We start from the raw sequence: 23655 nt of genomic DNA, 5'->3' as shown, positions 1-23655 counted from the left end.
TGAATCAGACCAGCCTGTCCAGACCCTCGTTAAACTCTCTGAATCAGACCAGCCTGTCCAGACCATCGTTAACCTCTCTGAATCAGACCAGCCTGTCCAGACCAGCCTGTCCAGACCATCGTTAACCTCTCTGAATCAGACCAGCCTGTCCAGACCCTCGTTAAACTCTCTGAATCAGACCAGCCTGTCCAGACCATCGTTATCCTCTCTGAATCAGACCAGCCTGTCCAGACCAACATTAACCTCTCTGAATCAGACCAGCCTGTCCAGACCAGCCTGTCCAGACCATCGTTAACCTCTCTGAATCAGACCAGCCTGTCCAGACCAGCGTTAACCTCTCTGAATCAGACCAGCCTGTCCAGACCAGCGTTAACCTCTCTGAATCAGACCAGCCTGTCCAGACTAGCCTGTCCAGACCATCGTTAACCTCTCTGAATCAGACCAGCCTGTCCAGACCAGCCTGTCCAGACCATCGTTAACCTCTCTGAATCAGACCAGCCTGTCCAGACCATCGTTAACCTCTCTGAATCAGACCAGCCTGTCCAGACCAGCGTTAACCTCTCTGAATCAGACCAGCCTGTCCAGACCAGCGTTAACCTCTCTGAATCAGACCAGCCTGTCCAGACCAGCGTTAACCTCTCTGAATCAGACCAGCCTGTCCAGACCAACGTTAACCTCTCTGAATCAGACCAGCCTGTCCAGACCAGCCTGTCCAGACCAACGTTAACCTCTCTGAATCAGACCAGCCTGTCCAGACCATCGTTAACCTCTCTGAATAAGACCAGCCTGTCCAGACCAACGTTAACCTCTCTGAATCAGACCAGCCTGTCCAGACCAGCCTGTCCAGACCATCGTTAACCTCTCTGAATCAGACCAGCCTGTCCAGACCAGCGTTAACCTCTCTGAATCAGACCAGCCTGTCCAGACCAGCGTTAACCTCTCTGAATCAGACCAGCCTGTCCAGACTAGCCTGTCCAGACCATCGTTAACCTCTCTGAATCAGACCAGCCTGTCCAGACCAGCCTGTCCAGACCATCGTTAACCTCTCTGAATCAGACCAGCCTGTCCAGACCATCGTTAACCTCTCTGAATCAGACCAGCCTGTCCAGAAAATCGTTAACCTCTCTGAATCAGACCAGCCTGTCCAGACCAGCGTTAACCTCTCTGAATCAGACCAGCCTGTCCAGACCAGCGTTAACCTCTCTGAATCAGACCAGCCTGTCCAGACCAGCGTTAACCTCTCTGAATCAGACCAGCCTGTCCAGACTAGCCTGTCCAGACCATTGTTAACCTCTCTGAATCAGACCAGCCTGTCCAGACCAGCCTGTCCAGACCATCGTTAACCTCTCTGAATCAGACCAGCCTGTCCAGACCATCGTTAACCTCTCTGAATCAGACCAGCCTGTCCAGACCATCGTTAACCTCTCTGAATCAGACCAGCCTATCCAGACCAGCGTTAACCTCTCTGAATCAGACCAGCCTGTCCAGACCAGCGTTAACCTCTCTGAATCAGACCAGCCTGTCCAGACCAGCGTTAACCTCTCTGAATCAGACCAGCCTGTCCAGACCAACGTTAACCTCTCTGAATCAGACCAGCCTGTCCAGACCAACGTTAATCTCTCTGAATCAGACCAGCCTGTCCAGACCAGCCTGTCCAGACCAACGTTAACCTCTCTGAATCAGACCAGCCTGTCCAGACCAGCGTTAACCTCTCTGAATCAGACCAGCCTGTCCAGACCAACGTTAACCTCTCTGAATCAGACCAGCCAGTCCAGACCAACGTTAACCTCTCTGAATCAGACCAGCCTGTCCAGACCAGTGTTAACCTCTCTGAATCAGACCAGCCTGTCCAGACCAGTGTTAACCTCTCTGAATCAGACCAGCCTGTCCAGACCAGCGTTAACCTCTCTGAATCAGACCAGCCTGTCCAGACCAGCGTTATCCTCTCTGAATCAGACCAGCCTGTCCAGACCAACGTTAACCTCTCTGAATCAGAACAGCCTGTCCAGACCAGCCTGTCCAGACCATCGTTAACCTCTCTGAATCAGACCAGCCTGTCCAGACCAGCGTTAACCTCTCTGAATCAGACCAGCCTGTCCAGACCAGCGTTAACCTCTCTGAATCAGACCAGCCTGTCCAGACTAGCCTGTCCAGACCATCGTTAACCTCTCTGAATCAGACCAGCCTGTCCAGACCAGCCTGTCCAGACCATCGTTAACCTCTCTGAATCAGACCAGCCTGTCCAGACCATCGTTAACCTCTCTGAATCAGACCAGCCTGTCCAGACCATCGTTAACCTCTCTGAATCAGACCAGCCTGTCCAGACCAGCGTTAACCTCTCTGAATCAGACCAGCCTGTCCAGACCAGCGTTAACCTCTCTGAATCAGACCAGCCTGTCCAGACCAGCGTTAACCTCTCTGAATCAGACCAGCCTGTCCAGACCAACGTTAACCTCTCTGAATCAGACCAGCCTGTCCAGACCAGCCTGTCCAGACCAACGTTAACCTCTCTGAATCAGACCAGCCTGTCCAGACCAGCGTTAACCTCTCTGAATCAGACCAGCCTGTCCAGACCAGCGTTAACCTCTCTGAATCAGACCAGCCTGTCCAGACCAACGTTAACCTCTCTGAATCAGACCAGCCTGTCCAGACCAGCGTTAACCTCTCTGAATCAGACCAGCCTGTCCAGACCAGCGTTATCCTCTCTGAATCAGACCAGCCTGTCCAGACCAACGTTAACCTCTCTGAATCAGACCAGCCTGTCCAGACCAGCCTGTCCAGACCATCGTTAACCTCTCTGAATCAGACCAGCCTGTCCAGACCAGCGTTAACCTCTCTGAATCAGACCAGCCTGTCCAGACCAGCGTTAACCTCTCTGAATCAGACCAGCCTGTCCAGACTAGCCTGTCCAGACCATCGTTAACCTCTCTGAATCAGACCAGCCTGTCCAGACCAGCCTGTCCAGACCATCGTTAACCTCTCTGAATCAGACCAGCCTGTCCAGACCATCGTTAACCTCTCTGAATCAGACCAGCCTGTCCAGACCATCGTTAACCTCTCTGAATCAGACCAGCCTGTCCAGACCAGCGTTAACCTCTCTGAATCAGACCAGCCTGTCCAGACCAGCGTTAACCTCTCTGAATCAGACCAGCCTGTCCAGACCAGCGTTAACCTCTCTGAATCAGACCAGCCTGTCCAGACCAACGTTAACCTCTCTGAATCAGACCAGCCTGTCCAGACCAGCCTGTCCAGACCAACGTTTACCTCTCTGAATCAGACCAGCCTGTCCAGACCAGCGTTAACCTCTCTGAATCAGACCAGCCTGTCCAGACCAGCGTTAACCTCTCTGAATCAGACCAGCCTGTCCAGACCAACGTTAACCTCTCTGAATCAGACCAGCCTGTCCAGACCAGCGTTAACCTCTCTGAATCAGACCAGCCTGTCCAGACCAGCGTTAACCTCTCTGAATCAGACCAGCCTGTCCAGACCAACGTTAATCTCTCTGAATCAGACCAGTCTGTCCAGACCAGCCTGTCCAGACCAACGTTAACCTCTCTGAATCAGACCAGCCTGTCCAGACCAGCGTTAACCTCTCTGAATCAGACCAGCCTGTCCAGACCAAGGTTAACCTCTCTGAATCAGACCAGCCTGTCCAGACCAGCGTTAACCTCTCTGAATCAGACCAGCCTGTCCAGACCAGCGTTAACCTCTCTGAATCAGACCAGCCTGTCCAGACCATCGTTAACCTCTCTGAATCAGACCAGCCTGTCCAGACCATCGTTAACCTCTCTGAATACGATACCTAATCCTAGACTAACACTGCTACTATGAATCAGACCAGTAGAATAATAGTGAAGACATCAATACTATGAAATAACACATATGGAATCATGCAGTAACCAAAAAAAAGTGTTAAGCAAATATAAATATATATAAATAAAATATATATATTTTATATATATATTTATATAGAGATTCTTCAAATAGCCAGGCTTTGATAGCAGCTTTGCACACTCTTGTTATGTCAGTCTACATACATACATATAGGATACCTGTTAGTCTCCTAGAGATATCTGTTAGTCTCCTAGGGATATCTGTTAGTCTCCTAGGGATACCTGTTAGTCTCCTAGGGATATCTGTTATTCTCCTAGGGATATCTGTCCGTCTCCTAGGGATAACTGTTAGTCTCCTAGGGATACCTGTTAATTTCCTAGGGATATCTGTTGTCTCCTAGGGATATCTGTTAGTTTCCTAGGGATATCTGTTCGTCTCCTAGGGATATCTGTTAGTCTCCTAGGGATATCTGTTAGTCTCTTAGGGATATATGTTGGTCTCCTAGGGATATCTGTTAGTTTCTTAGGGATATCTGTTCGTCTCCTAGGGATATCTGTTAGTCTCCTAGGGATATCTGTTATTCTCCTAGGGATATCTGTTAGTCTCCTAGGGATATCTGTTAGTCTCCTAGGTATACCTGTTAGTCTCCTAGGGATATCTGTTAGTCTCCTAGGGATACCCGTTAATCTCCTAGGGATATCTGTCAGTCTCCTAGGAATATCTGTTAGTCTCCTAGGGATACCTGTTAGTCTCCTAGGGATATCTGTCCGTCTCCTAGGGATAACTGTTAGTCTCCTAGGAATACCTGTTAATTTCCTAGGGATATATCTGAGTCTCCTAGGGATATCTGTTCGTCTCCTAGGGATATCTGTTAGTCAACTAGGGATATATGTTAGTCTCCTATGGATATCTGCTAGTCTCCTAGGGATATCTGTTAGTCTCTTAGGGATATATGTTAGTCTCCTAGGGATATCTGTTAGTCTCCTAGGGATATATGTTTGTCTCCTAGGGATATCTGTTAGTCAACTAGGGATATATGTTAGTCTCCTAGGGATATCTGTTAGTCTCCTAGGGATATATGTTTGTCTCCTAGGGATATCTGTTAGTCAACTAAGGATATATGTTAGTCTCCTAGGGATATATCTGAGTCTCCTAGGGATATCTGTTCGTCTCCTAGGGATATCTGTTAGTCAACTAGGGATATATGTTCGTCTCCTAGGGATATCTGCTAGTCTCCTAGGGATATCTGTTAGTCTCTTAGGGATATATGTTAGTCTCCTAGGGATATCTGTTAGTCTCCTAGGGATATCTGTCAGTCTCCTAAGGATATCTGTTAGTCTCCTAGGGATACCTGTTAGTCTCCTAGGGATATCTGTTATTCTCCTAGTGATATCTGTTGTCTCCTAGGGATATCTGTTAGTCTCCTAGGGATATCTGTCCGTCTCCTAGGGATAACTGTTAGTCTCCTAGGGATACCTGTTAATTTCCTAGGGATATATCTGAGTCTCCTAGGGATATCTGTTCGTCTCCTAGGGATATCTGTTAGTCAACTAGGGATATATGTTAGTCTCCTAGGGATATCTGCTAGTCTCCTAGGGATATCTCTTAGTCTCTTAGGGATATCTGTTCGTCTCCAAGGGATATCTGTTAGTCAACTAGGGGTATATGTTCGTCTCCTAAGGATATCTGCTAGTCTCCTAGGGATATCTGTTAGTCTCCTAGGGATATCTGTCAGTCTCCTAGGGATTTTTGTTACTGTCCTAGGGATATCTGTTAGTCTCCTAGGGATATCTGTCAGTCTCCTAGGGATATATGTTAGTCTCCTAGGGATATCTGTCAGTCTCCTAGGGATAACTGTTAGTCTCCTAGGGATACCTGTTAATTTCCTAGGGATATCTGTCAGTCTCCTATGGATATCTGTTGTCTCCTTTGGATATCTCTTAGTCTCCTAGGGATATCTGTCAGTCTCCTAAGGACATCTGTTAGTCTCCTAGTGATATCTGTTATTCTCCTAGGGAAATCTGTTCGTCTCCTATGGATATCTGTTAGTCTCCTAGGGATATATATGAGTCTCCTAGGGATATCTGTTCATCTCCTAGGGATATCTGTTTGTCACCAAGGATATATATATTAGTCTCCTAGGGATATCTGTTAGTCTCCTAGGGATATATGTTAGTCTCCTAGGGATACCTGTTCGTTGGCCAGATGCTTGAGGGAGGCCCCTCTCCCTCACACAGACCTAACCCCTGTGTCTGTGTGTCAGTCTGTGTGTCTGTGTGTCTGTCTGCGTTAAGAGAGTGTCTGTGTGACCTGTAGAAAGCCAGTCAGTTGAATACCACAACACACACACTGTAGTATCAGGATAGCACCGTAATACCACACCACACACACACATTGCAGTATCAGGATAGCACTGTAATACCACAACACACACGGGGGATGAGGAGGATTTAGAGTTTCAGTAAAAACAGATTTTGTTTCTAGGAGGTGAAGTCTATCTTCTGATCTAGCAACCATCATCTCCCTCCCTCTCTCTCTCTCTCTCTCTCTCTCTCTCTCTCTCTCCTCCGTCTCTCCTCCCTCTCTCCTCCCTCCCTCCCTCTCCCCTCCCTCCCTCCCTCCCTCCCTCCCTCTCTCTCTCTCTCTCTCTCCTTCCCTCCCTCCCTCCCTCCCTCCCTCTCTCTCTCTCTCTCTCTCTCTCTCTCTCTCTCTCTCTCTCTCCCTCCCTGTCCCTCCCTCCCTACCTGTCCCTCCCTCCCTCCCTCCACTCCCTCCCTCCCTCCCTCCCTCCCTCCCTCCCTCCCTGTCCCTCCCTCCCTCCCTCCCTGTCCCTCCCTCCCTCCCTCCCTCTCTCCCTCTCCAGATAAGGATGAATGCAGTAAGGATAATGGCGGCTGCCAACATGACTGTATAAACACAGTGGGATCGTACGTATGCCAGTGTCGACACGGATTCATACTACATGAGAACAAACATGACTGTAAAGAAGGTAGGTCACACACACACACACACACACACACACACACAGCTCAGTCCCTCTGTTTTTCATAAACAGACTCTGGTTTCAACATCTGGTGGCCCCAAGGCTTCAAAGTGTGTGTGTGTGAGTGTTTTTGTGTGTGTGTGTCTGTGTGTTTGTGTGTGTGTCTGTGTCTTTGTGTGTGTGTCTGTGTGTGTGTGTGTGTCTGTGTGTTTGTGTGTGTGTCTGTGTGTTTGTGTGTGTGTCTGTGTGTTTGTGTGTGTCTGTGTGTTTGTGTGTGTGTGTGTGTGTGTGTGTGAGTGTTTTTGTGTGTGTGAATTGGGAATATAGATGTGCTTCTCTTGAGGTTACTGGATCAACTTTGTCAAACACACACACACACACACACACACACACACAAAAACACTCACACACACACACTTTGAAGCCTTGGGGCCACCAGACACACCCTCCCTCCCTCACACTGACCCACTACCATGTGAAAACCTAAATGTTGTCTGAAAGGAGACATTGAGACTGTGATTGTTTGCTGTTGAATAATGAAGGAACAATCTGTCCTCTCTTTCCTTCTCCTCCGTCTCTCCTCCGTCTCTCCTCCCTCTCTCCTCCCTCTCTCATCCGTCTCTCCTCCGTCTCTCCTCCCTCTCTCCTCCATCTCTCCTCCGTGTCTCCTCCCTCTCTCCTCCGTCTCTCCTCCGTCTCTCCTCCGTCTCTCCTCCATCTCTCCTCCGTCTCTCCTCACTCTCTCCTCCCTCTCTCCTCCGTCTCTCCTCCCTCTCTCCTCCCTCTCTCCTCCCTCTCTCCTCCGTCTCTCCTCCCTCTCTCCTCCGTCTCTCCTCCCTTTCTCCTCCGTCTCTCCTCCGTCTCTCCTCCCTCTCTCCTCCGTCTCTCCTCCGTGTCTCCTCCCTCTCTCCTCCGTCTCTCCTCCATCTCTCCTCCATCTCTCCTCACTCTCTCCTCCCTCTCTCCTCCCTCTCTCCTCCGTCTCTCCTCCGTCTCTCCTCCCTCTCTCCTCCCTCTCTCCTCCGTCTCTCCTCCGTGTCTCCTCCCTCTCTCCTCCGTCTCTCCTTCTTCTCCTTCCTGCTGCTTCATTTCCTCTTCCTCTCCGGCCCTGACCCCCTGCTTCCTGTCTGTGTGTGTGTGCTTACGCGTTTGTGTGTGCCTGGTTGGCTGCACATGTGTACGTGTGCCTGTGTGTGTGTGTGTGTGTGTGTGTGTGTGTGTGTAGCTGAGTGTAAGCATAAGGTCCACAGCCCCAGCGGGACCATGAACAGCCCCAACTGGCCTGATAAATATCCCAGTAGGAAGGAATGTACCTGGGACATCACCACTACACCTGGACACAGAGTCAGACTGGTGAGGAACACACACACCTGGACACAGAGTCAGACTGGTGAGGAACACACACACCTGGACACAGAGTCAGACTGGTGAGGAACACACACACCTGGACACAGAGTCAGACTGGTGAGGAACACACACACCTGGACACAGAGTCAGACTGGTGAGGAACACACACACCTGGACACAGAGTCAGACTGGTGAGGAACACACACACCTGGACACAGAGTCAGACTGGTGAGGAACACACACACCTGGTCACAGAGTCAGACTGGTGAGGAACACACACACCTGGACACAGATTCAGACTGGTGAGGAACACACACACCTGGATACAGAGTCAGACTGGTGAGGAACACACACACCTGGTCACAGAGTCAGACTGGTGAGGAACACACACACCTGGACACAGAGTCAGACTGGTGAGGAACACACACACCTGGACACAGAGTCAGACTGGTGAGGAACACACACACCTGGACACAGAGTCAGACTGGTGAGGAACACACACACCTGGTCACAGAGTCAGACTGGTGAGGAACACACACACCTGGACACAGTCAGACTGGTGAGGAACACACACACCTGGACACAGAGTCAGACTGGTGAGGAACACACACACCTGGACACAGAGTCAGACTGGTGAGGAACACACACACCTGGTCACAGAGTCAGACTGGTGAGGAACACACACACCTGGTCACAGAGTCAGACTGGTGAGGAACACACACACCTGGTCACAGAGTCAGACTGGTGAAACACGTCTGTCTGTCTGTCTGTCTGTCTGTCTGTCTGTCTGTCTGTCTGTTGTTTAATTCTTTACCAGGCCACTGGATTACAGCTGGAATGGTGTGGGTTTTCATGTGGAACAATGAGGCCTTGAAGCAAAGCAGATCTCTCTGTGTGTCTGTGTGTCTGTGTGTCTTTGTGTCTGTGTGTGTGTCTGTGTTTTCAGACAGATGATGTCATGCTAATAAATCTGTCTCTTAGTCAGGTTTCAGTTTAAGACCACACACTCTCTCTATGTCTCTCTCTCTCTCTCTGTCTCTCTCTCGCTCTCTGTCTCTCTCTCTCAATTCAATTCAAGGGGCTTTATTGTCATGGGAAACATGTGTTAACATTGCCAAAGCAAGTGATATAGATAATATACACAAGTGAAATAAACAATACAAATTAACAGTAAACATTACACATCTGTCTCTCCCTCTCCCTCTCTCTCTCTCTCTCCCCCTCCCTCCTCTCCCTTTCTCTCTCTCCCCCTCCATCCTATCTCTTTCTCTCTCTCTCTCTCTCTCTCCCTCTCTTTCTCTCTGTCTCTCCCCTTCCCTCCTCTCTCTGTCTATCTCTCTCTCTGTCTCTCTCTCTCCCCCTCTTTCTCCCCCCACTTTCTCCAGTCATTTAATGAATTTGAGATCGAGCAGCATCAGGAGTGTGCATATGATCACCTGGAGGCCTTTGACGGGGAGGGTGACTCAGCGGCCATCTTGGGTCGGCTGTGTGGCAGTAAGATTCCGGAACCGCTGGTCTCCACGGGTAACAAGATGTACCTGCGTTTCATCTCTGACGCCTCGGTTCAGAGGAAAGGATTCCAGGCCACACACTCCACTGGTATGGACTGGATGGGGTCTCTCTCTCTCTCTCTCTCTCTCTCTCTCTCTCTTTCTTTCTTTCTTTCTCTCTCTCTCTCTCTCTCTCTCTCTCTCTCTCTCTCTCTGTCTCTCTCTCTCTCTCTCTCTCTCTCTGTCTCTGTCTCTCTCTCTCTATCTCTCTCTCTCTCTCTCTCTTGATCTCTCTCTCTCTGTTTCAATCTCTCTCTCTGTCTCAATCGCTCTCTCTCTCTCTCGCTCTCTCTCTCGCTCTCTCTCTCTCTCTCTCTCTGTCTCTCTCTCTCTCTCTCTCTGTCTCTCTCTCTCTCTGTCTCTCTCTCTGTCTCTCTCTCTTGATCTCTCTCTCTGTTTCAATCTCTCTCTCTGTCTCAATCTCTCTCTCTCTCTCTCTCTCGATCTCTCTCTCTCTCTCTCTCTCGATCTCTCTGTGTGTGTGCAAATGTGTGTTTATTGTTCTACTTTGATAAACCACCCTTTGATGTAACTAGACAGTAAGTTCTACCTGCCAGTGTCCAGTGATGATCATATTGTAGTAACTAGACAGTAAGTTCTACCTGCCAGTGTCCAGTGATGATCATATTGTAACTAGACAGTAAGTTATACCTGCCAGTGTCCAGTGATGATCATATTGTAACTAGACAGTAAGTTCTACCTGCTAGTGTCCAGTGATGATCATATTGTAACTAGACAGTAAGTTCTACCTGTCAGTGTCCAGTGATGAACATATTGTAACTAGACAGTAAGTTCTACCTGCCAGTGTCCAGTGATGATCATATTGTAACTAGACAATAAGTTCTACCTGTCAGTGTCCAGTAATGATCATATTGTAGTAACTAGACAGTAAGTTCTACCTGTCAGTGTCCAGTGATGATCATATTGTAGTATCTAGACAGTAAGTTCTACCTGCCAGTGTCCAGTGATGATCATATTGTAGCTAGACAGTAAGTTATACCTGCCAGTTTCCAATGATGATCATATTGTAGTATCTAGACAGTAAGTTCTACCTGTCAGTGTCCAATGATGATCATATTGTAGTATCTAGACAGTAAGTTCTACCTGCCAGTGTCCAATGATGATCATATTGTAGTATCTAGACAGTAAGTTCTACCTGCCAGTGTCCAATGATGATCATATTGTAGTATCTAGACAGTAAGTTCTACCTGCCAGTGTCCAGTGATGATCATATTGTAGCTAGACAGTAAGTTCTACCTGCCAGTGTCCAGTGATGATCATATTGTAGTAACTAGACAGTAAGTTCTACCTGCCAGTGTCCAATGATGATCATATTGTAGTATCTAGACAGTAAGTTCTACCTGCCAGTGTCCAGTGATGATCATATTGTAACTAGACAGTAAGTTCTACCTGCCAGTGTCCAGTGATGATCATATTGTAGTAACTAGACAGTAAGTTCTACCTGCCAGTGTCCAGTGATGATCATATTGTAGTATCTAGACAGTAAGTTCTACCTGCCAGTGTCCAATGATGATCATATTGTAGTATCTAGACAGTAAGTTCTACCTGCCAGTGTCCAGTGATGATCATATTGTAGTAACTAGACAGTAAGTTCTACCTGCCAGTGTCCAGTGATGATCATATTGTAGTATCTAGACAGTAAGTTCTACCTGCCAGTGTCCAGTGATGATCATATTGTAGCTAGACAGTAAGTTATACCTGCCAGTGTCCAATGATGATCATATTGTAGTATCTAGACAGTAAGTTCTACCTGTCAGTGTCCAATGATGATCATATTGTAGTATCTAGACAGTAAGTTCTACCTGCCAGTGTCCAATGATGATCATATTGTAGTATCTAGACAGTAAGTTCTACCTGCCAGTGTCCAATGATGATCATATTGTAGTATCTAGACAGTAAGTTCTACCTGCCAGTGTCCAGTGATGATCATATTGTAGCTAGACAGTAAGTTCTACCTGCCAGTGTCCAGTGATGATCATATTGTAGTAACTAGACAGTAAGTTCTACCTGCCAGTGTCCAATGATGATCATATTGTAGTATCTAGACAGTAAGTTCTACCTGCCAGTGTCCAGTGATGATCATATTGTAACTAGACAGTAAGTTCTACCTGCCAGTGTCCAGTGATGATCATATTGTAGTAACTAGACAGTAAGTTCTACCTGCCAGTGTCCAGTGATGATCATATTGTAGCTAGACAGTAAGTTCTACCTGCCAGTGTCCAGTGATGATCATATTGTAGTAACTAGACAGTAAGTTCTACCTGCCAGTGTCCAATGATGATCATATTGTAGTATCTAGACAGTAAGTTCTACCTGCCAGTGTCCAGTGATGATCATATTGTAACTAGACAGTAAGTTCTACCTGTCAGTGTCCAGTGATGATCATATTGTAGTATCTAGACAGTAAGTTCTACCTGCCAGTGTCCAGTGATGATCATATTGTAGCTAGACAGTAAGTTATACCTGCCAGTTTCCAATGATGATCATATTGTAGTATCTAGACAGTAAGTTCTACCTGTCAGTGTCCAATGATGATCATATTGTAGTATCTAGACAGTAAGTTCTACCTGCCAGTGTCCAATGATGATCATATTGTAGTATCTAGACAGTAAGTTCTACCTGCCAGTGTCCAATGATGATCATATTGTAGTATCTAGACAGTAAGTTCTACCTGCCAGTGCCCAGTGATGATCATATTGTAGCTAGACAGTAAGTTCTACCTGCCAGTGTCCAGTGATGATCATATTGTAGTAACTAGACAGTAAGTTCTACCTGCCAGTGTCCAATGATGATCATATTGTAGTATCTAGACAGTAAGTTCTACCTGCCAGTGTCCAGTGATGATCATATTGTAACTAGACAGTAAGTTCTACCTGCCAGTGTCCAGTGATGATCATATTGTAGTAACTAGACAGTAAGTTCTACCTGCCAGTGTCCAGTGATGATCATATTGTAGTATCTAGACAGTAAGTTCTACCTGCCAGTGTCCAATGATGATCATATTGTAGTATCTAGACAGTAAGTTCTACCTGTCAGTGTCCAGTGATGATCATATTGTAGTATCTAGACAGTAAGTTCTACCTGCCAGTGTCCAGTGATGATCATATTGTAGCTAGACAGTAAGTTCTACCTGCCAGTGTCCAATGATGATCATATTGTAGTATCTAGACAGTAAGTTCTACCTGTCAGTGTCCAATGATGATCATATTGTAGTATCTAGACAGTAAGTTCTACCTGCCAGTGTCCAATGATGATCATATTGTAGTATCTAGACAGTAAGTTCTACCTGCCAGTGTCCAATGATGATCATATTGTAGTATCTAGACAGTAAGTTCTACCTGCCAGTGTCCAGTGATGATCATATTGTAGCTAGACAGTAAGTTCTACCTGCCAGTGTCCAGTGATGATCATATTGTAGTAACTAGACAGTAAGTTCTACCTGCCAGTGTCCAATGATGATCATATTGTAGTATCTAGACAGTAAGTTCTACCTGCCAGTGTCCAGTGATGATCATATTGTAACTAGACAGTAAGTTCTACCTGCCAGTGTCCAGTGATGATCATATTGTAGTATCTAGACAGTAAGTTCTACCTGCCAGTGTCCAGTGATGATCATATTGTAGTAACTAGACAGTAAGTTCTACCTGTCAGTGTCCAGTGATGATCATATTGTAGTAACTAGACAGTAAGTTCTACCTGCCAGTGTCCAGTGATGATCATATTGTAGTATCTAGACAGTAAGTTCTACCTGCCAGTGTCCAGTGATGATCATATTGTAGCTAGACAGTAAGTTCTACCTGCCAGTGTCCAGTGAAGGTAAAGCAGTCCACTGCCCCCCTCTAGTGGTGAATACCAGAACATGCAACAACAACAAAAAATAGTTATCTTTATCTGGTCTATATTTGTTTATTTAGCCTGAACCAAAGTGTTAATGTCCCTGTCTGTCTCTCTCCTCTTCTAGAGTGTGGAGGGAGGTTAGTTTCACTCTCTAAATGTACCTGTCTGTCTCTCTCCTCTTCTAGAGTGTGGAGGGAGGTTAGTTTCACTCTCTAAATGTACCTGTCTGTCTCTCTCCTCTTCTAGCGTGTGGAGGTAGGTTAGTTTCACTCTCTAAATGTACCTGTCTGTCTCTCTCCTCTTCTAGAGTGTGGAGGGAGGTTGAAGGCAGAGACTCGTCAGAAGAACCTCTACTCACACTCCCAGTTTGGAGATAACAACTACCCCGGTATACACACACACACACACACACACACACACACACACCCTCTGTAGGACGACTACAAGCTGTGTATACTGTTGTGGTTGTAATTTTATGGTTTGTATGATGTCACAGCTGTCAATCCAAAGGAATATTTACACTTGTCAGGATGATGGTTTTTCTATTAATTTAATTTCTATTGTTTTCTGTTTGTCTCTTTTCTATTTTACTCTACTTTACTCTATTATATTCTACTCTATTCTATTCTATTCCATTCTACTCTACTCTACTCTATTATATTCTACTCTATTCTATTCTACTCTACTCTGTTTTACTCTACTCTGTTTTACTCTACTCTACTCTATTCAACTCTATTCTACTCTACTCTATTCTACTCTATTCTACTATATTCTTCTCTACTCTACTCTAATCTGTTTTACTCTACTCTTTTCTGTTCTACTCTATTCCATTCTACTCTATTCTATTCTACTCTATTCTACTCTATTCAATTCTACTCTATTCTATTCTACTCTATTCTATTATATTATTCTCTGCTCTGCTCTACTCTATTTTACTATATTCTACTCTATTCTATTCTACTCTATTCTATTTTATTCTATTTTACTCTATTCTGCTTTACCCTATTCTACTCTACTCTACTTTATTCTACTATATTCTACTCTATTCTACCCTATTCTATTTCACTATATCCTACTCCATTCTACTCTATTCTATTATACTCTATTCTACTATATTCTGCTTTACCCTACTCTATTCTATTCTACTCAATTTTATTCAACTATATTATACTCTATTCTACTCTATTATATTCTATTCTACTCTATTATATTATATTTGACTCTATTATTCTCTGTTCTAATCTATTCTACTCTTTTCTACTCTGTTCTACTCTATTTTACTCTGTTTTATTATTCTCTAATCTACCCTAATCTTTTCTATTCTACTCTATTCTGCTTTACTCTACTCTATTTTACTCTCTTCTGTTCTACTCTATTTTACTCTACTCTGTTCTACTCTATTTTACTCTACTCTGTTCTACTCTATTCTACTATATTCTACTCTATTCTATTCTACTCTACTCTATTTTACTCTACTCTGTTCTACTCTATTCTACTATATTCTACTCTATTCTATTCTACTCTACTCTATTTTACTCTCCTCTGTTTTATTCTATTTTACTCTACTCTGTTCTACTCTATTCTACTCTATTCTATTTTATTCTATTCTACTCTACTCTATTTTACTCTCCTCTGTTCTACTCTATTTTATCTACTCTACTCTATTCTATTTTATTCTATTCTACTCTACTCTACTCTATTTTACTCTCCTCTGTTCTACTCTATTTTACTCTCCTCTATTCTACTCTACTCTACTCTACTCTATTTTACTCTACTCTACTCTATTTTAACCTGCTCTACTCTATTTTACTCTAATCTACTCTATTTTACTCTCCTCTGTTCTACTCTATTTTACTCTACTCTACTCTATTTTACTCTCCTCTGTTCTACTCTATTCTGTTCTATTCTATTCTACTCTACTCTACTCTATTTTATTCTACTTCTACTGTACTCAATTCTACTCTACTCTATTCTACTCTATTTTACTCCACTCTACTCTATTCTATTCTACTCTACTCTATTTTACTCTCCTATATTCTACTCTATTTTACTCTATTCTACTCTATTCTATTTTATTCTATTCTACTCTACTCTACTCTATTTTACTCTCCTCTGTTCTACTCTATTTTACTCTACTCTACTCTATTCTATTTTTTTCTATTCTACTCTACTCTACTCTATTTTACTCTACTCTATTCTACTCTATTTTATTCTATTATATTCTACTCTACTCTACTCTATTTTACTCTCCTCTGTTCTACTCTATTTTACTCTACTCTACTCGATTTTACTCTCCTCTGTTCTACTCTATTTTATCTTCTCGACTCTATTCTATTTTGTTCTATTCTACTCTACTCTCCTCTGTTCTACTCTCCTCTGTTATACTCTATTTTACTCTCCTCTGTTATACTCTATTTGACTCTACTCTATTTGACTCTACTCTACTCTATTTTACTATTTCTACTCTATTCTACTCTATTTTACTACACTCTATTCTACTCTATTCTACTCTATTCTATTTTATTCTACTCTACACTACTCTACTCTATTTTACTCTCCTATGTTCTACTCTATTTGACTCTACTCTATTCTATTTTGTTCTATTCTACTCTACTCTATTTTACTCTCTGTTCTCCTCTATTTTACTCCTCTGTCCTACTCTATTTTACTCTACTCTACTCTATTTTACTCTCCTCTGTTCTACTCTATTTTACTCTACTCTACTGTACTCTATTTTAATCTACTCTACTCTATTTTACTCTACTCTACTCTATTTTACTCTCCTCTGTTCTACTCTATTTTCTTCTACTCTACTCTATTTTACTCTACTCTGTTTTACTCTACTCTGTTCTACTCTACTCTATTTTACTCTACTCTACTATACTCTACTCTACTCTACTCTACTGTACACTCATCTCCTCTCTGCTCTCCTCTTCTCTCCAGGCCATACGGACTGTGAGTGGTTGGTGACGTCAGAGGAGGGTTACGGAATAGAGTTGACCTTTACGACCTTCGAGGTGGAGGAGGAGGCGGACTGTGGTTATGACTACATAGAGCTGTACGATGGTTATGACTCTAACTCACACAGACTGGGACGATTCTGTGGTTCTGGGGTAAGGATGGGTATCACATACATAATGACTCTAACTCACACAGACTGGGACGGTTCTGTGGTTCTGGGGTCAGGATGGGTATCACATACATAATGACTCTAACTCACACAGACTGGGACGGTTCTGTGGTTCTGGGGTAAGGATGGGTATCACATACATAATGACTCTAACTCACACAGACTGGGAAGGTTCTGTGGTTCTGGGGTAAGGATGGGTATCACATACATAATGACTCTAACTCACACAGACTGGGACGGTTCTGTGGTTCTGGGATAAGGAGGGGTATCACATACATAATGACCCTAACTCACACAGACTGGGACGGTTCTGTGGTTCTGGGGTCAGGATGGGTATCACATACATAATGACTCTAACTCACACAGACTGGGACGGTTCTGTGGTTCTGTGGTAAGGATGGGAGGGGGGGGGGGGTAGGTGGGGTAGGTGTCATTGAATGCTATTTAATCACATACATAACCTATGTCACCAAGAACTAGCCCTGGTTACCAGTATTTGTTGTCAGTTATCTTGGCCGTAGGCAGGGTAACCAGGAACTAGCCCTGGTTATCAGTATTTGTTGTCAGTTATCTTGGCCGTAGGCAGGGTAACCAGGAACTAGCCCTGGTTACCAGTATTTGTTGTCAGTTATCTTGACCAAGAACTAGCTCCGGGTAGCAGTGTTTGTTGCAATGTTGAAAATCCAACAATGTGTGGATAATGTTTTTTATTTATTTTAGAAGAAATAGTGAATTCTTTAAGAAAAGTCCAACTGTAATGTATGTTTTCATCTACTGTTATTATCTCTATCCTCCATCTTCTCACCTCTACATTACCTCTCTCTCTCTGATCCCCCTCTGTCTTTCTCTCTCCATCATACCTCTCTCTGTCATCCCTCTCTCTCTCTCTGATCCCTCTATATCTCTCTCATCTCTCTCTCTTTCTCTCTCTCTGATCCCTCTATCTCGCTCTCTCTGTCTCTATCTCTGTCTCTCTCTCTGTCTCTCTGTCTCTCTCTCATCTCTCGCACTCCCTCCCTAGCCCAGAGAGGAGATCTACTCTGCGGGTGACGCGGTGTTGATCCGTTTCCATAGCGACGACACCATCAGTAAGAAGGGGTTCCACATCCGCTACACCAGCACCCAGTTCCAGCAGAACCTTCACACCAGGAAGTGATGTCACAACACCACGACCCCTAGCCTCACTGTGCCGACAAGACAACCACAGGCCCCTTTTCTCCTCTGACTGACAGGCACCAAACACACACACACACACACACTGTTTTGAGGAGAGGAGTGAGTGTGGGTGAGAACCAGAGGAGAGAGGGGGAGGACTGATCAGTCCGTCTCTTAACAGGGGAGCTTCTAGAACTCTGAGGACTACATGTGAAGAGAGACTGGATCACAGCTTCACACTGTAACAGGATTAATGGAACTGCTTTAACAACGGGAACTGGATTAAATACTGAAACTGGATTAAATACTGAAACTGGATTAAATACTGAAACTGGATTAAATTCTGAAACTGGATTAAATTCTGAAACTGGATTATATTCTGAAATTGGAATAAATTCTGAAACTGGATTAAATACTGAAACTGGATTAAATTCTGAAACTGGATTAAATACTGAAACTGGATTAAATACTGAAACTGGATTAAATACTGAAACTGGATTAAATTCTGAAACTGGATTAAATACTGAAACTGGATTAAATTCTGAAACTGGAGTAAATTCTGAAACTGGATTAAATTCTGAAACTGGATTAAATACTGAAACTGGATTAAATACTCAAACTGGATTAAATACTGAAACTGGAGTGTGAACAGGAACTGGATTTAATACTGTAACTGGAGTGACTAACTAACTGACTGGCTGTTTGGCTGAATGAGTCACTGACTATTTGACTGAGTGACTGGCTGACTATTTTACTGGCTAACTGACTGACTGTCTGATTGGCTGGTTGACTGATTGACTGGCTGACTGACTGTCTGATTGGCTGGTTGACTGATTTACTGGCTGTTTGGCAGGCTGACTGACTGACTGGCTAACTGATTCACTGATGGACTGGCTGACTGACTGATTGGCTGACTGATTCACTGATGGACTGGCTGACTGACTGATTGGCTGACTGATTCACTGATGGATTGACTGACTGTCTGATTGGCTGGTTGACTGATTGACTGGCTGACTGACTGTCTGATTGGCTGGTTGACTGATTGACTGGCTGACTGACTGTCTGATTGGCTGGTTGACTGATTGACTGACTGGCTAACTGATTCACTGATGGACTGACTGACTGACTGAGAGAAGCATGAGGTAACGCTGAGGCAACATTATACAAACTGAGAGACAACATCCTGATAACTTTCTGACAACTTCCTGTTCAGACAATGTTCAGACAACGTTTCAGACAAACCTCATACAAACCGAGAGACGACGTTCAGACAACGGCCAGACAACTTACGGTGCTGACAACGTTCTGACCATTTTTGAGGTTTGACAAAGTCCTGACAATGTTCTGTTTAAAAACATTCTGACAATGTTCAGACAAACTTTATACAAACTGAGAGACAATGTCTTTCTGACAACGTTCTGACAACGTTCTTCTGAAAACGTCCTGACAACGTTGGGTTTTGACAGCACTTATATTGCCTTAGAACCAAATGTACGTTCTTGAGTCTCTCTAACATTAGTTGTTATTTGTTTGTTTGTTTTGAATAATTTGATTTGACAATGAGTTTGCAGAACTTGAAAGATTTATTGTTAAATAAGACAAAAGAGGAAACTGGTCAGGTGTGTGTGTGTGTGTGTGTGTGTGTGTGTGTGTGTGTGTGTGTGTGTGTGTAAAGAGTCGTCTCATGTATTGTATGTGCCAAGCTCCTGGTGATTCTGTCCCTCTGTAGGATCTGTCTAGACCTCTCTCCTCCATGTTTGTAGTTCTGTTCTATCATATCTCCTCCATGTTTGTAGTTCTAAGGAACAAAAATGGCTTCCTCTCTATGCTGAGTCATTAAAACTACACACAGGTAAAAGATAACTCTGGTTCGTGTTGTAATTGACTACGGAATGATACGGCAGTCATGATGTAATGATCTGCGTGTGTGTGTCTGTGTTTGTGTGTGTGTGTGTGTGTGTGTGTGTGTGTGTGTGTGTCAGTATATATACAGTACCAGTCAACGGTTTGGACAACTACTCATTCAAGGGTTTTTCTTTATTTCTACATTGTAGAATAATAGTGAAGACATCAAAACTATGAAATAACACATATGGAATCATGTAGTAACCAAATCAAAATATATTTTTAATCAAAACTATGAAATAACACATATTTCAAATCATATGTTATTGGTCACATACACATGGTTAGCAGATGTTATTGGTCACATGGTTAGCAGGTGTTATTGGTCACATGGTTAGCAGATGTTATTGGTCACATGGTTAGCAGATGTTATTGGTCACATGGTTAGCAGATGTTAATGGTCACATGGTTAGCAGGTGTTATTGGTCACATGGTTAGCAGATGTTAATGGTCACATGGTTAGCAGATGTTAATGGTCACATGGTTAGCAGGTGTTAATGCTGAGTGTAGTGAAATGCTTCTGGTTCCGACAGAGTAATATCTAACAAGTAATCTAACAATTCCACAACAACTACCTAATACACATCTAAAGGGGTGAATGAGAATATGTACATATAAATATATGGATGAGCGATGACCGAGCGGTGTGGGTAAAATGCAATAGATGGTATAAAAGACAATATACACATATGAGATGAGTAATGCAAGATATGTAAACATCATTATTAAAGAATATTTTAGATACTTCAAATAGCCACCCTTTACCTTGATGACAGCTTTGCACACTCTTGGCATTCTCTCAACCAGCTTCACCTGGAATGCTTTTCCAACAGTCTTGAAGAAGTTTCCACAAATGCTGAGCACTTGTTGGCTGCTTTTCCTTCACTCTGCAGTCAAACTCATTTAAATTGGGGTGAGCTCTGGTAATTGTTGAGGCCAGGTGATCTGATGCAGCACTCCATCACTCTCCTTCTTGGTCAAAAAGCCCATTGGCTTCTTGGTTAAAAAGCCCAAAGGTCAAACCAAAAAGCCCAAAGTGCAAACCAGATGGGATGGCGTATCACTCCTTGAATTCTAAATAAATCACAGGCAGTGTCACCAGCAAAGCACCCCCACATCATAACACCTCCTCCTCCATGCTTCACGGTTGGAACCACACCTGCGGATATCAGCTGTTCACCTTATCTGCGTCTCACAAAGACATGGTGGATTGAACAACAAAAAAAAAACATTTGAACTCCTCAGACCAAAGGACAGATTTCCACCGGTCTAATGTCCACTGCTCATGTTTCTTGGCCCAAGCAAGTCTCTTCTTCTCATTGGTGTCCTTCAGTAGTGGTTTCTTTGCAGCAATTTGACTATGAAGGTTTGATTCATGCAATCTCCTCTGAACAGTTGATGTTGAGATGTGTCTGTTACTTGAACCATGTGAGGCTGGTAACTCTAATGAACTTATCCTCTGCAGCAGAGGTAACTCTGGGTCTTCCCTTCCTGTGGCGGTCCTCATGAGAGCCAGTTTCATCGTAGCGCTTGATGGTTTTTGTGACTGTACTTGAAGAAACTTTAGAAGTTCTCTAAATGTTCCACGTTGACTGACCTTCACCTTCCTGACCAAGGCCTTTCTCCCCCGATTGCTCAGTTTGGCTCAGTTCCACTTCTTCCATTGAATAATGATGGATGCCACTGTGTTCTTGGGGACCTTCACCTTCCTGACCAAGGCCTTTCTCCCCCGATTGCTCAGTTTGGCTCAGTTCCACTTCTTCCATTGAATAATGATGGATGCCACTGTGTTCTTGGGGACCTTCAATGCTGCAGAAATGTGTTGCTACCCTTCCCCAGATCTTTTCTTCAACACAATCCTGTCTCTCAGCTCTACGGACAATTCCTTCAACCTCATGGCTTGGTTTTTGCTCTGACATGTACTGTCAACTGTGGGACCTAATATAGACAGGTGTGCGCCTTTCCAAGTCATGTCCAATCAAATTTTCTACAGGTGGACTCCAAGTTGTAGAAACATCTCAAGGATGATCAATGGAAACAGGATGCACCTGAGCTCAATTTCGAGTCTCATAGCAAAGGGTCTGAATACTTAAGTAAATTAGGTTTTCTGTTATTTCTAACAACCTGTTTTCACTTTGTCATTCTGGGTTATTGTGATGTCATTCTGGGTTATTGTGATGTCATTATGCGGTATTATGATGTCATTATGGGGTATTATGATGTCATTATGGGGTTTCGTGATGTCATTATGGGGTTTTGTGATGTCATTATGGGGTATTGTGATGTCATTATGGGGTATTGTGATGTCATTATGAGGTATTGTGATGTCATTATGGAGTATTATGTGTAGATTGATGATGAAGAAAATCCATTTTAGAATATTGCTGAAAGGTCTTAAAATGTGGAATGAGTCAAGGGGTCTGAATACTTCCCGAATGGGACTGTATATTTATATTTCGGACTCTGACATTGTTCGTTCCGATATTTCTTAATTCCTTTCTTTTTAATTTGTGGGATTTGTGTGTATTGTTTTGTATTGTTAGGTATCACTGTTAGGTCTGGGAACAGAAGCATTTAGCTGAACCTGGGACAACATCTAATAATATGTGTGTACCTGACCAATACCACCTTATTTTATTGTACATTCACTGAGCTCCTCTACTGGGGGTTGATGGTTGGTCCTAATTCCTCATTTCAATACTGTTCTTCTTAAATCCTGTTTTGTTTTGTCATTATGTGGTATTGTGTGTAGATTGCTGATAAAACAAGTAATTTAATCCATGTTAGAATTAGGCTGTAAAGTAACTAAAAATGGAAAAGGGGAAGGGGTCTGTATCCTTTCTGAATTCCCTGTATATAGTACAGTACTAACCTATATAGTACAGTACTAACCTATATATTACAGTACTAACCTATATAGTACAGTACTAACCCATATATTACAGTACTAACCTATATAGTACAGTACTAACCTATATATTACAGTACTAACCTATATAGTACAGTACTAACCTATATATTACAGTACTAACCTATATAGTACAGTACTAACCCATATAGTACAGTACTAACCCATATATTACAGTACTAACCTATATAGTACAGTACTAACCTATATAGTACAGTACTAACCTATATATTACAGTACTAACCTATATAGTACAGTACTAACACATATAGTACAGTATTAACCTATATAGTACAGTACTAACCTATATAGTACAGTACTAACCTATATATTACAGTACTAACCCATATAGTACAGTACTAACCTATATATTACAGTACTAACCTATATAGTACAGTACTAACCCATATAGTACAGTACTAACCTATATATTACAGTACTAACCTATATAGTACAGTACTAACCCATATAGTACAGTACTAACCCATATATTACAGTACTAACCTATATAGTACAGTACTAACCTATATAATACAGTACTAACCCTAAATAGTACAGTAATAACCTATATATTACAGTACTGACCTATATATTACAGTACTAACCTATATAGTACAGTATATAGTACAGTATTGACCTATATAGTACAGTAATAACCTATATAGTACAGTAATAACCTATATAGTACAGTACTAACCTATATAGCACAGTACTAACCTATATAATACAGTAATAACCTATATAGTACAGTAATAACCTGTATATAACAGTAATAACCTATATGGTACAGTAATAACCTATATAGTACAGTATATAGTACAGTACTGACCTATATAGTACAGTACTGACCTATATAGTACAGTACTAACCAAAATAGTACAGTAATAACCTATATAGTACAGTACTAACCTATATAGAACAGTAATAACCTATATAGTACAGTATATAGTACAGTACTGACCTATACAGTACAGTACTAACCTAT

The 23655-nt window shown here is 43.2% G+C and overlaps 1 protein-coding gene across 3 annotated transcripts in view; it reads left to right on the top strand.

Moving 5' to 3' along the window:
- tll1 (tolloid-like 1) overlaps positions 1–19720 on the top strand; it is a 166638-nt gene extending 146918 nt beyond the window's left edge. For all 3 annotated transcript variants that reach the window (XM_090188435.1, XM_090188437.1, XM_090188436.1), the window contains 6 exons: positions 6698–6823; positions 8043–8170; positions 9550–9763; positions 13880–13960; positions 16516–16685; positions 17724–19720. In XM_090188435.1, the coding sequence (XP_090044561.1) occupies positions 6698–6823; positions 8043–8170; positions 9550–9763; positions 13880–13960; positions 16516–16685; positions 17724–17858 (854 nt within the window). In that variant the 3' untranslated portion in view covers positions 17859–19720. The remainder of the gene's footprint in view (positions 1–6697; positions 6824–8042; positions 8171–9549; positions 9764–13879; positions 13961–16515; positions 16686–17723) is intronic.
- Positions 19721–23655: the final 3935 nt, after the last annotated feature.

The sequence above is a fragment of the Oncorhynchus mykiss genome, chromosome 10 (genome assembly GCF_057628025.1).
Source record: "Oncorhynchus mykiss isolate SJ-2025 chromosome 10, ASM5762802v1, whole genome shotgun sequence".
Classification (NCBI taxonomy): Eukaryota; Metazoa; Chordata; class Actinopteri; order Salmoniformes; family Salmonidae; genus Oncorhynchus; species Oncorhynchus mykiss.
The sequence above is the reverse complement of the archived record's forward strand: the minus strand, read 5'-3'. Positions and strand labels throughout refer to the sequence as shown.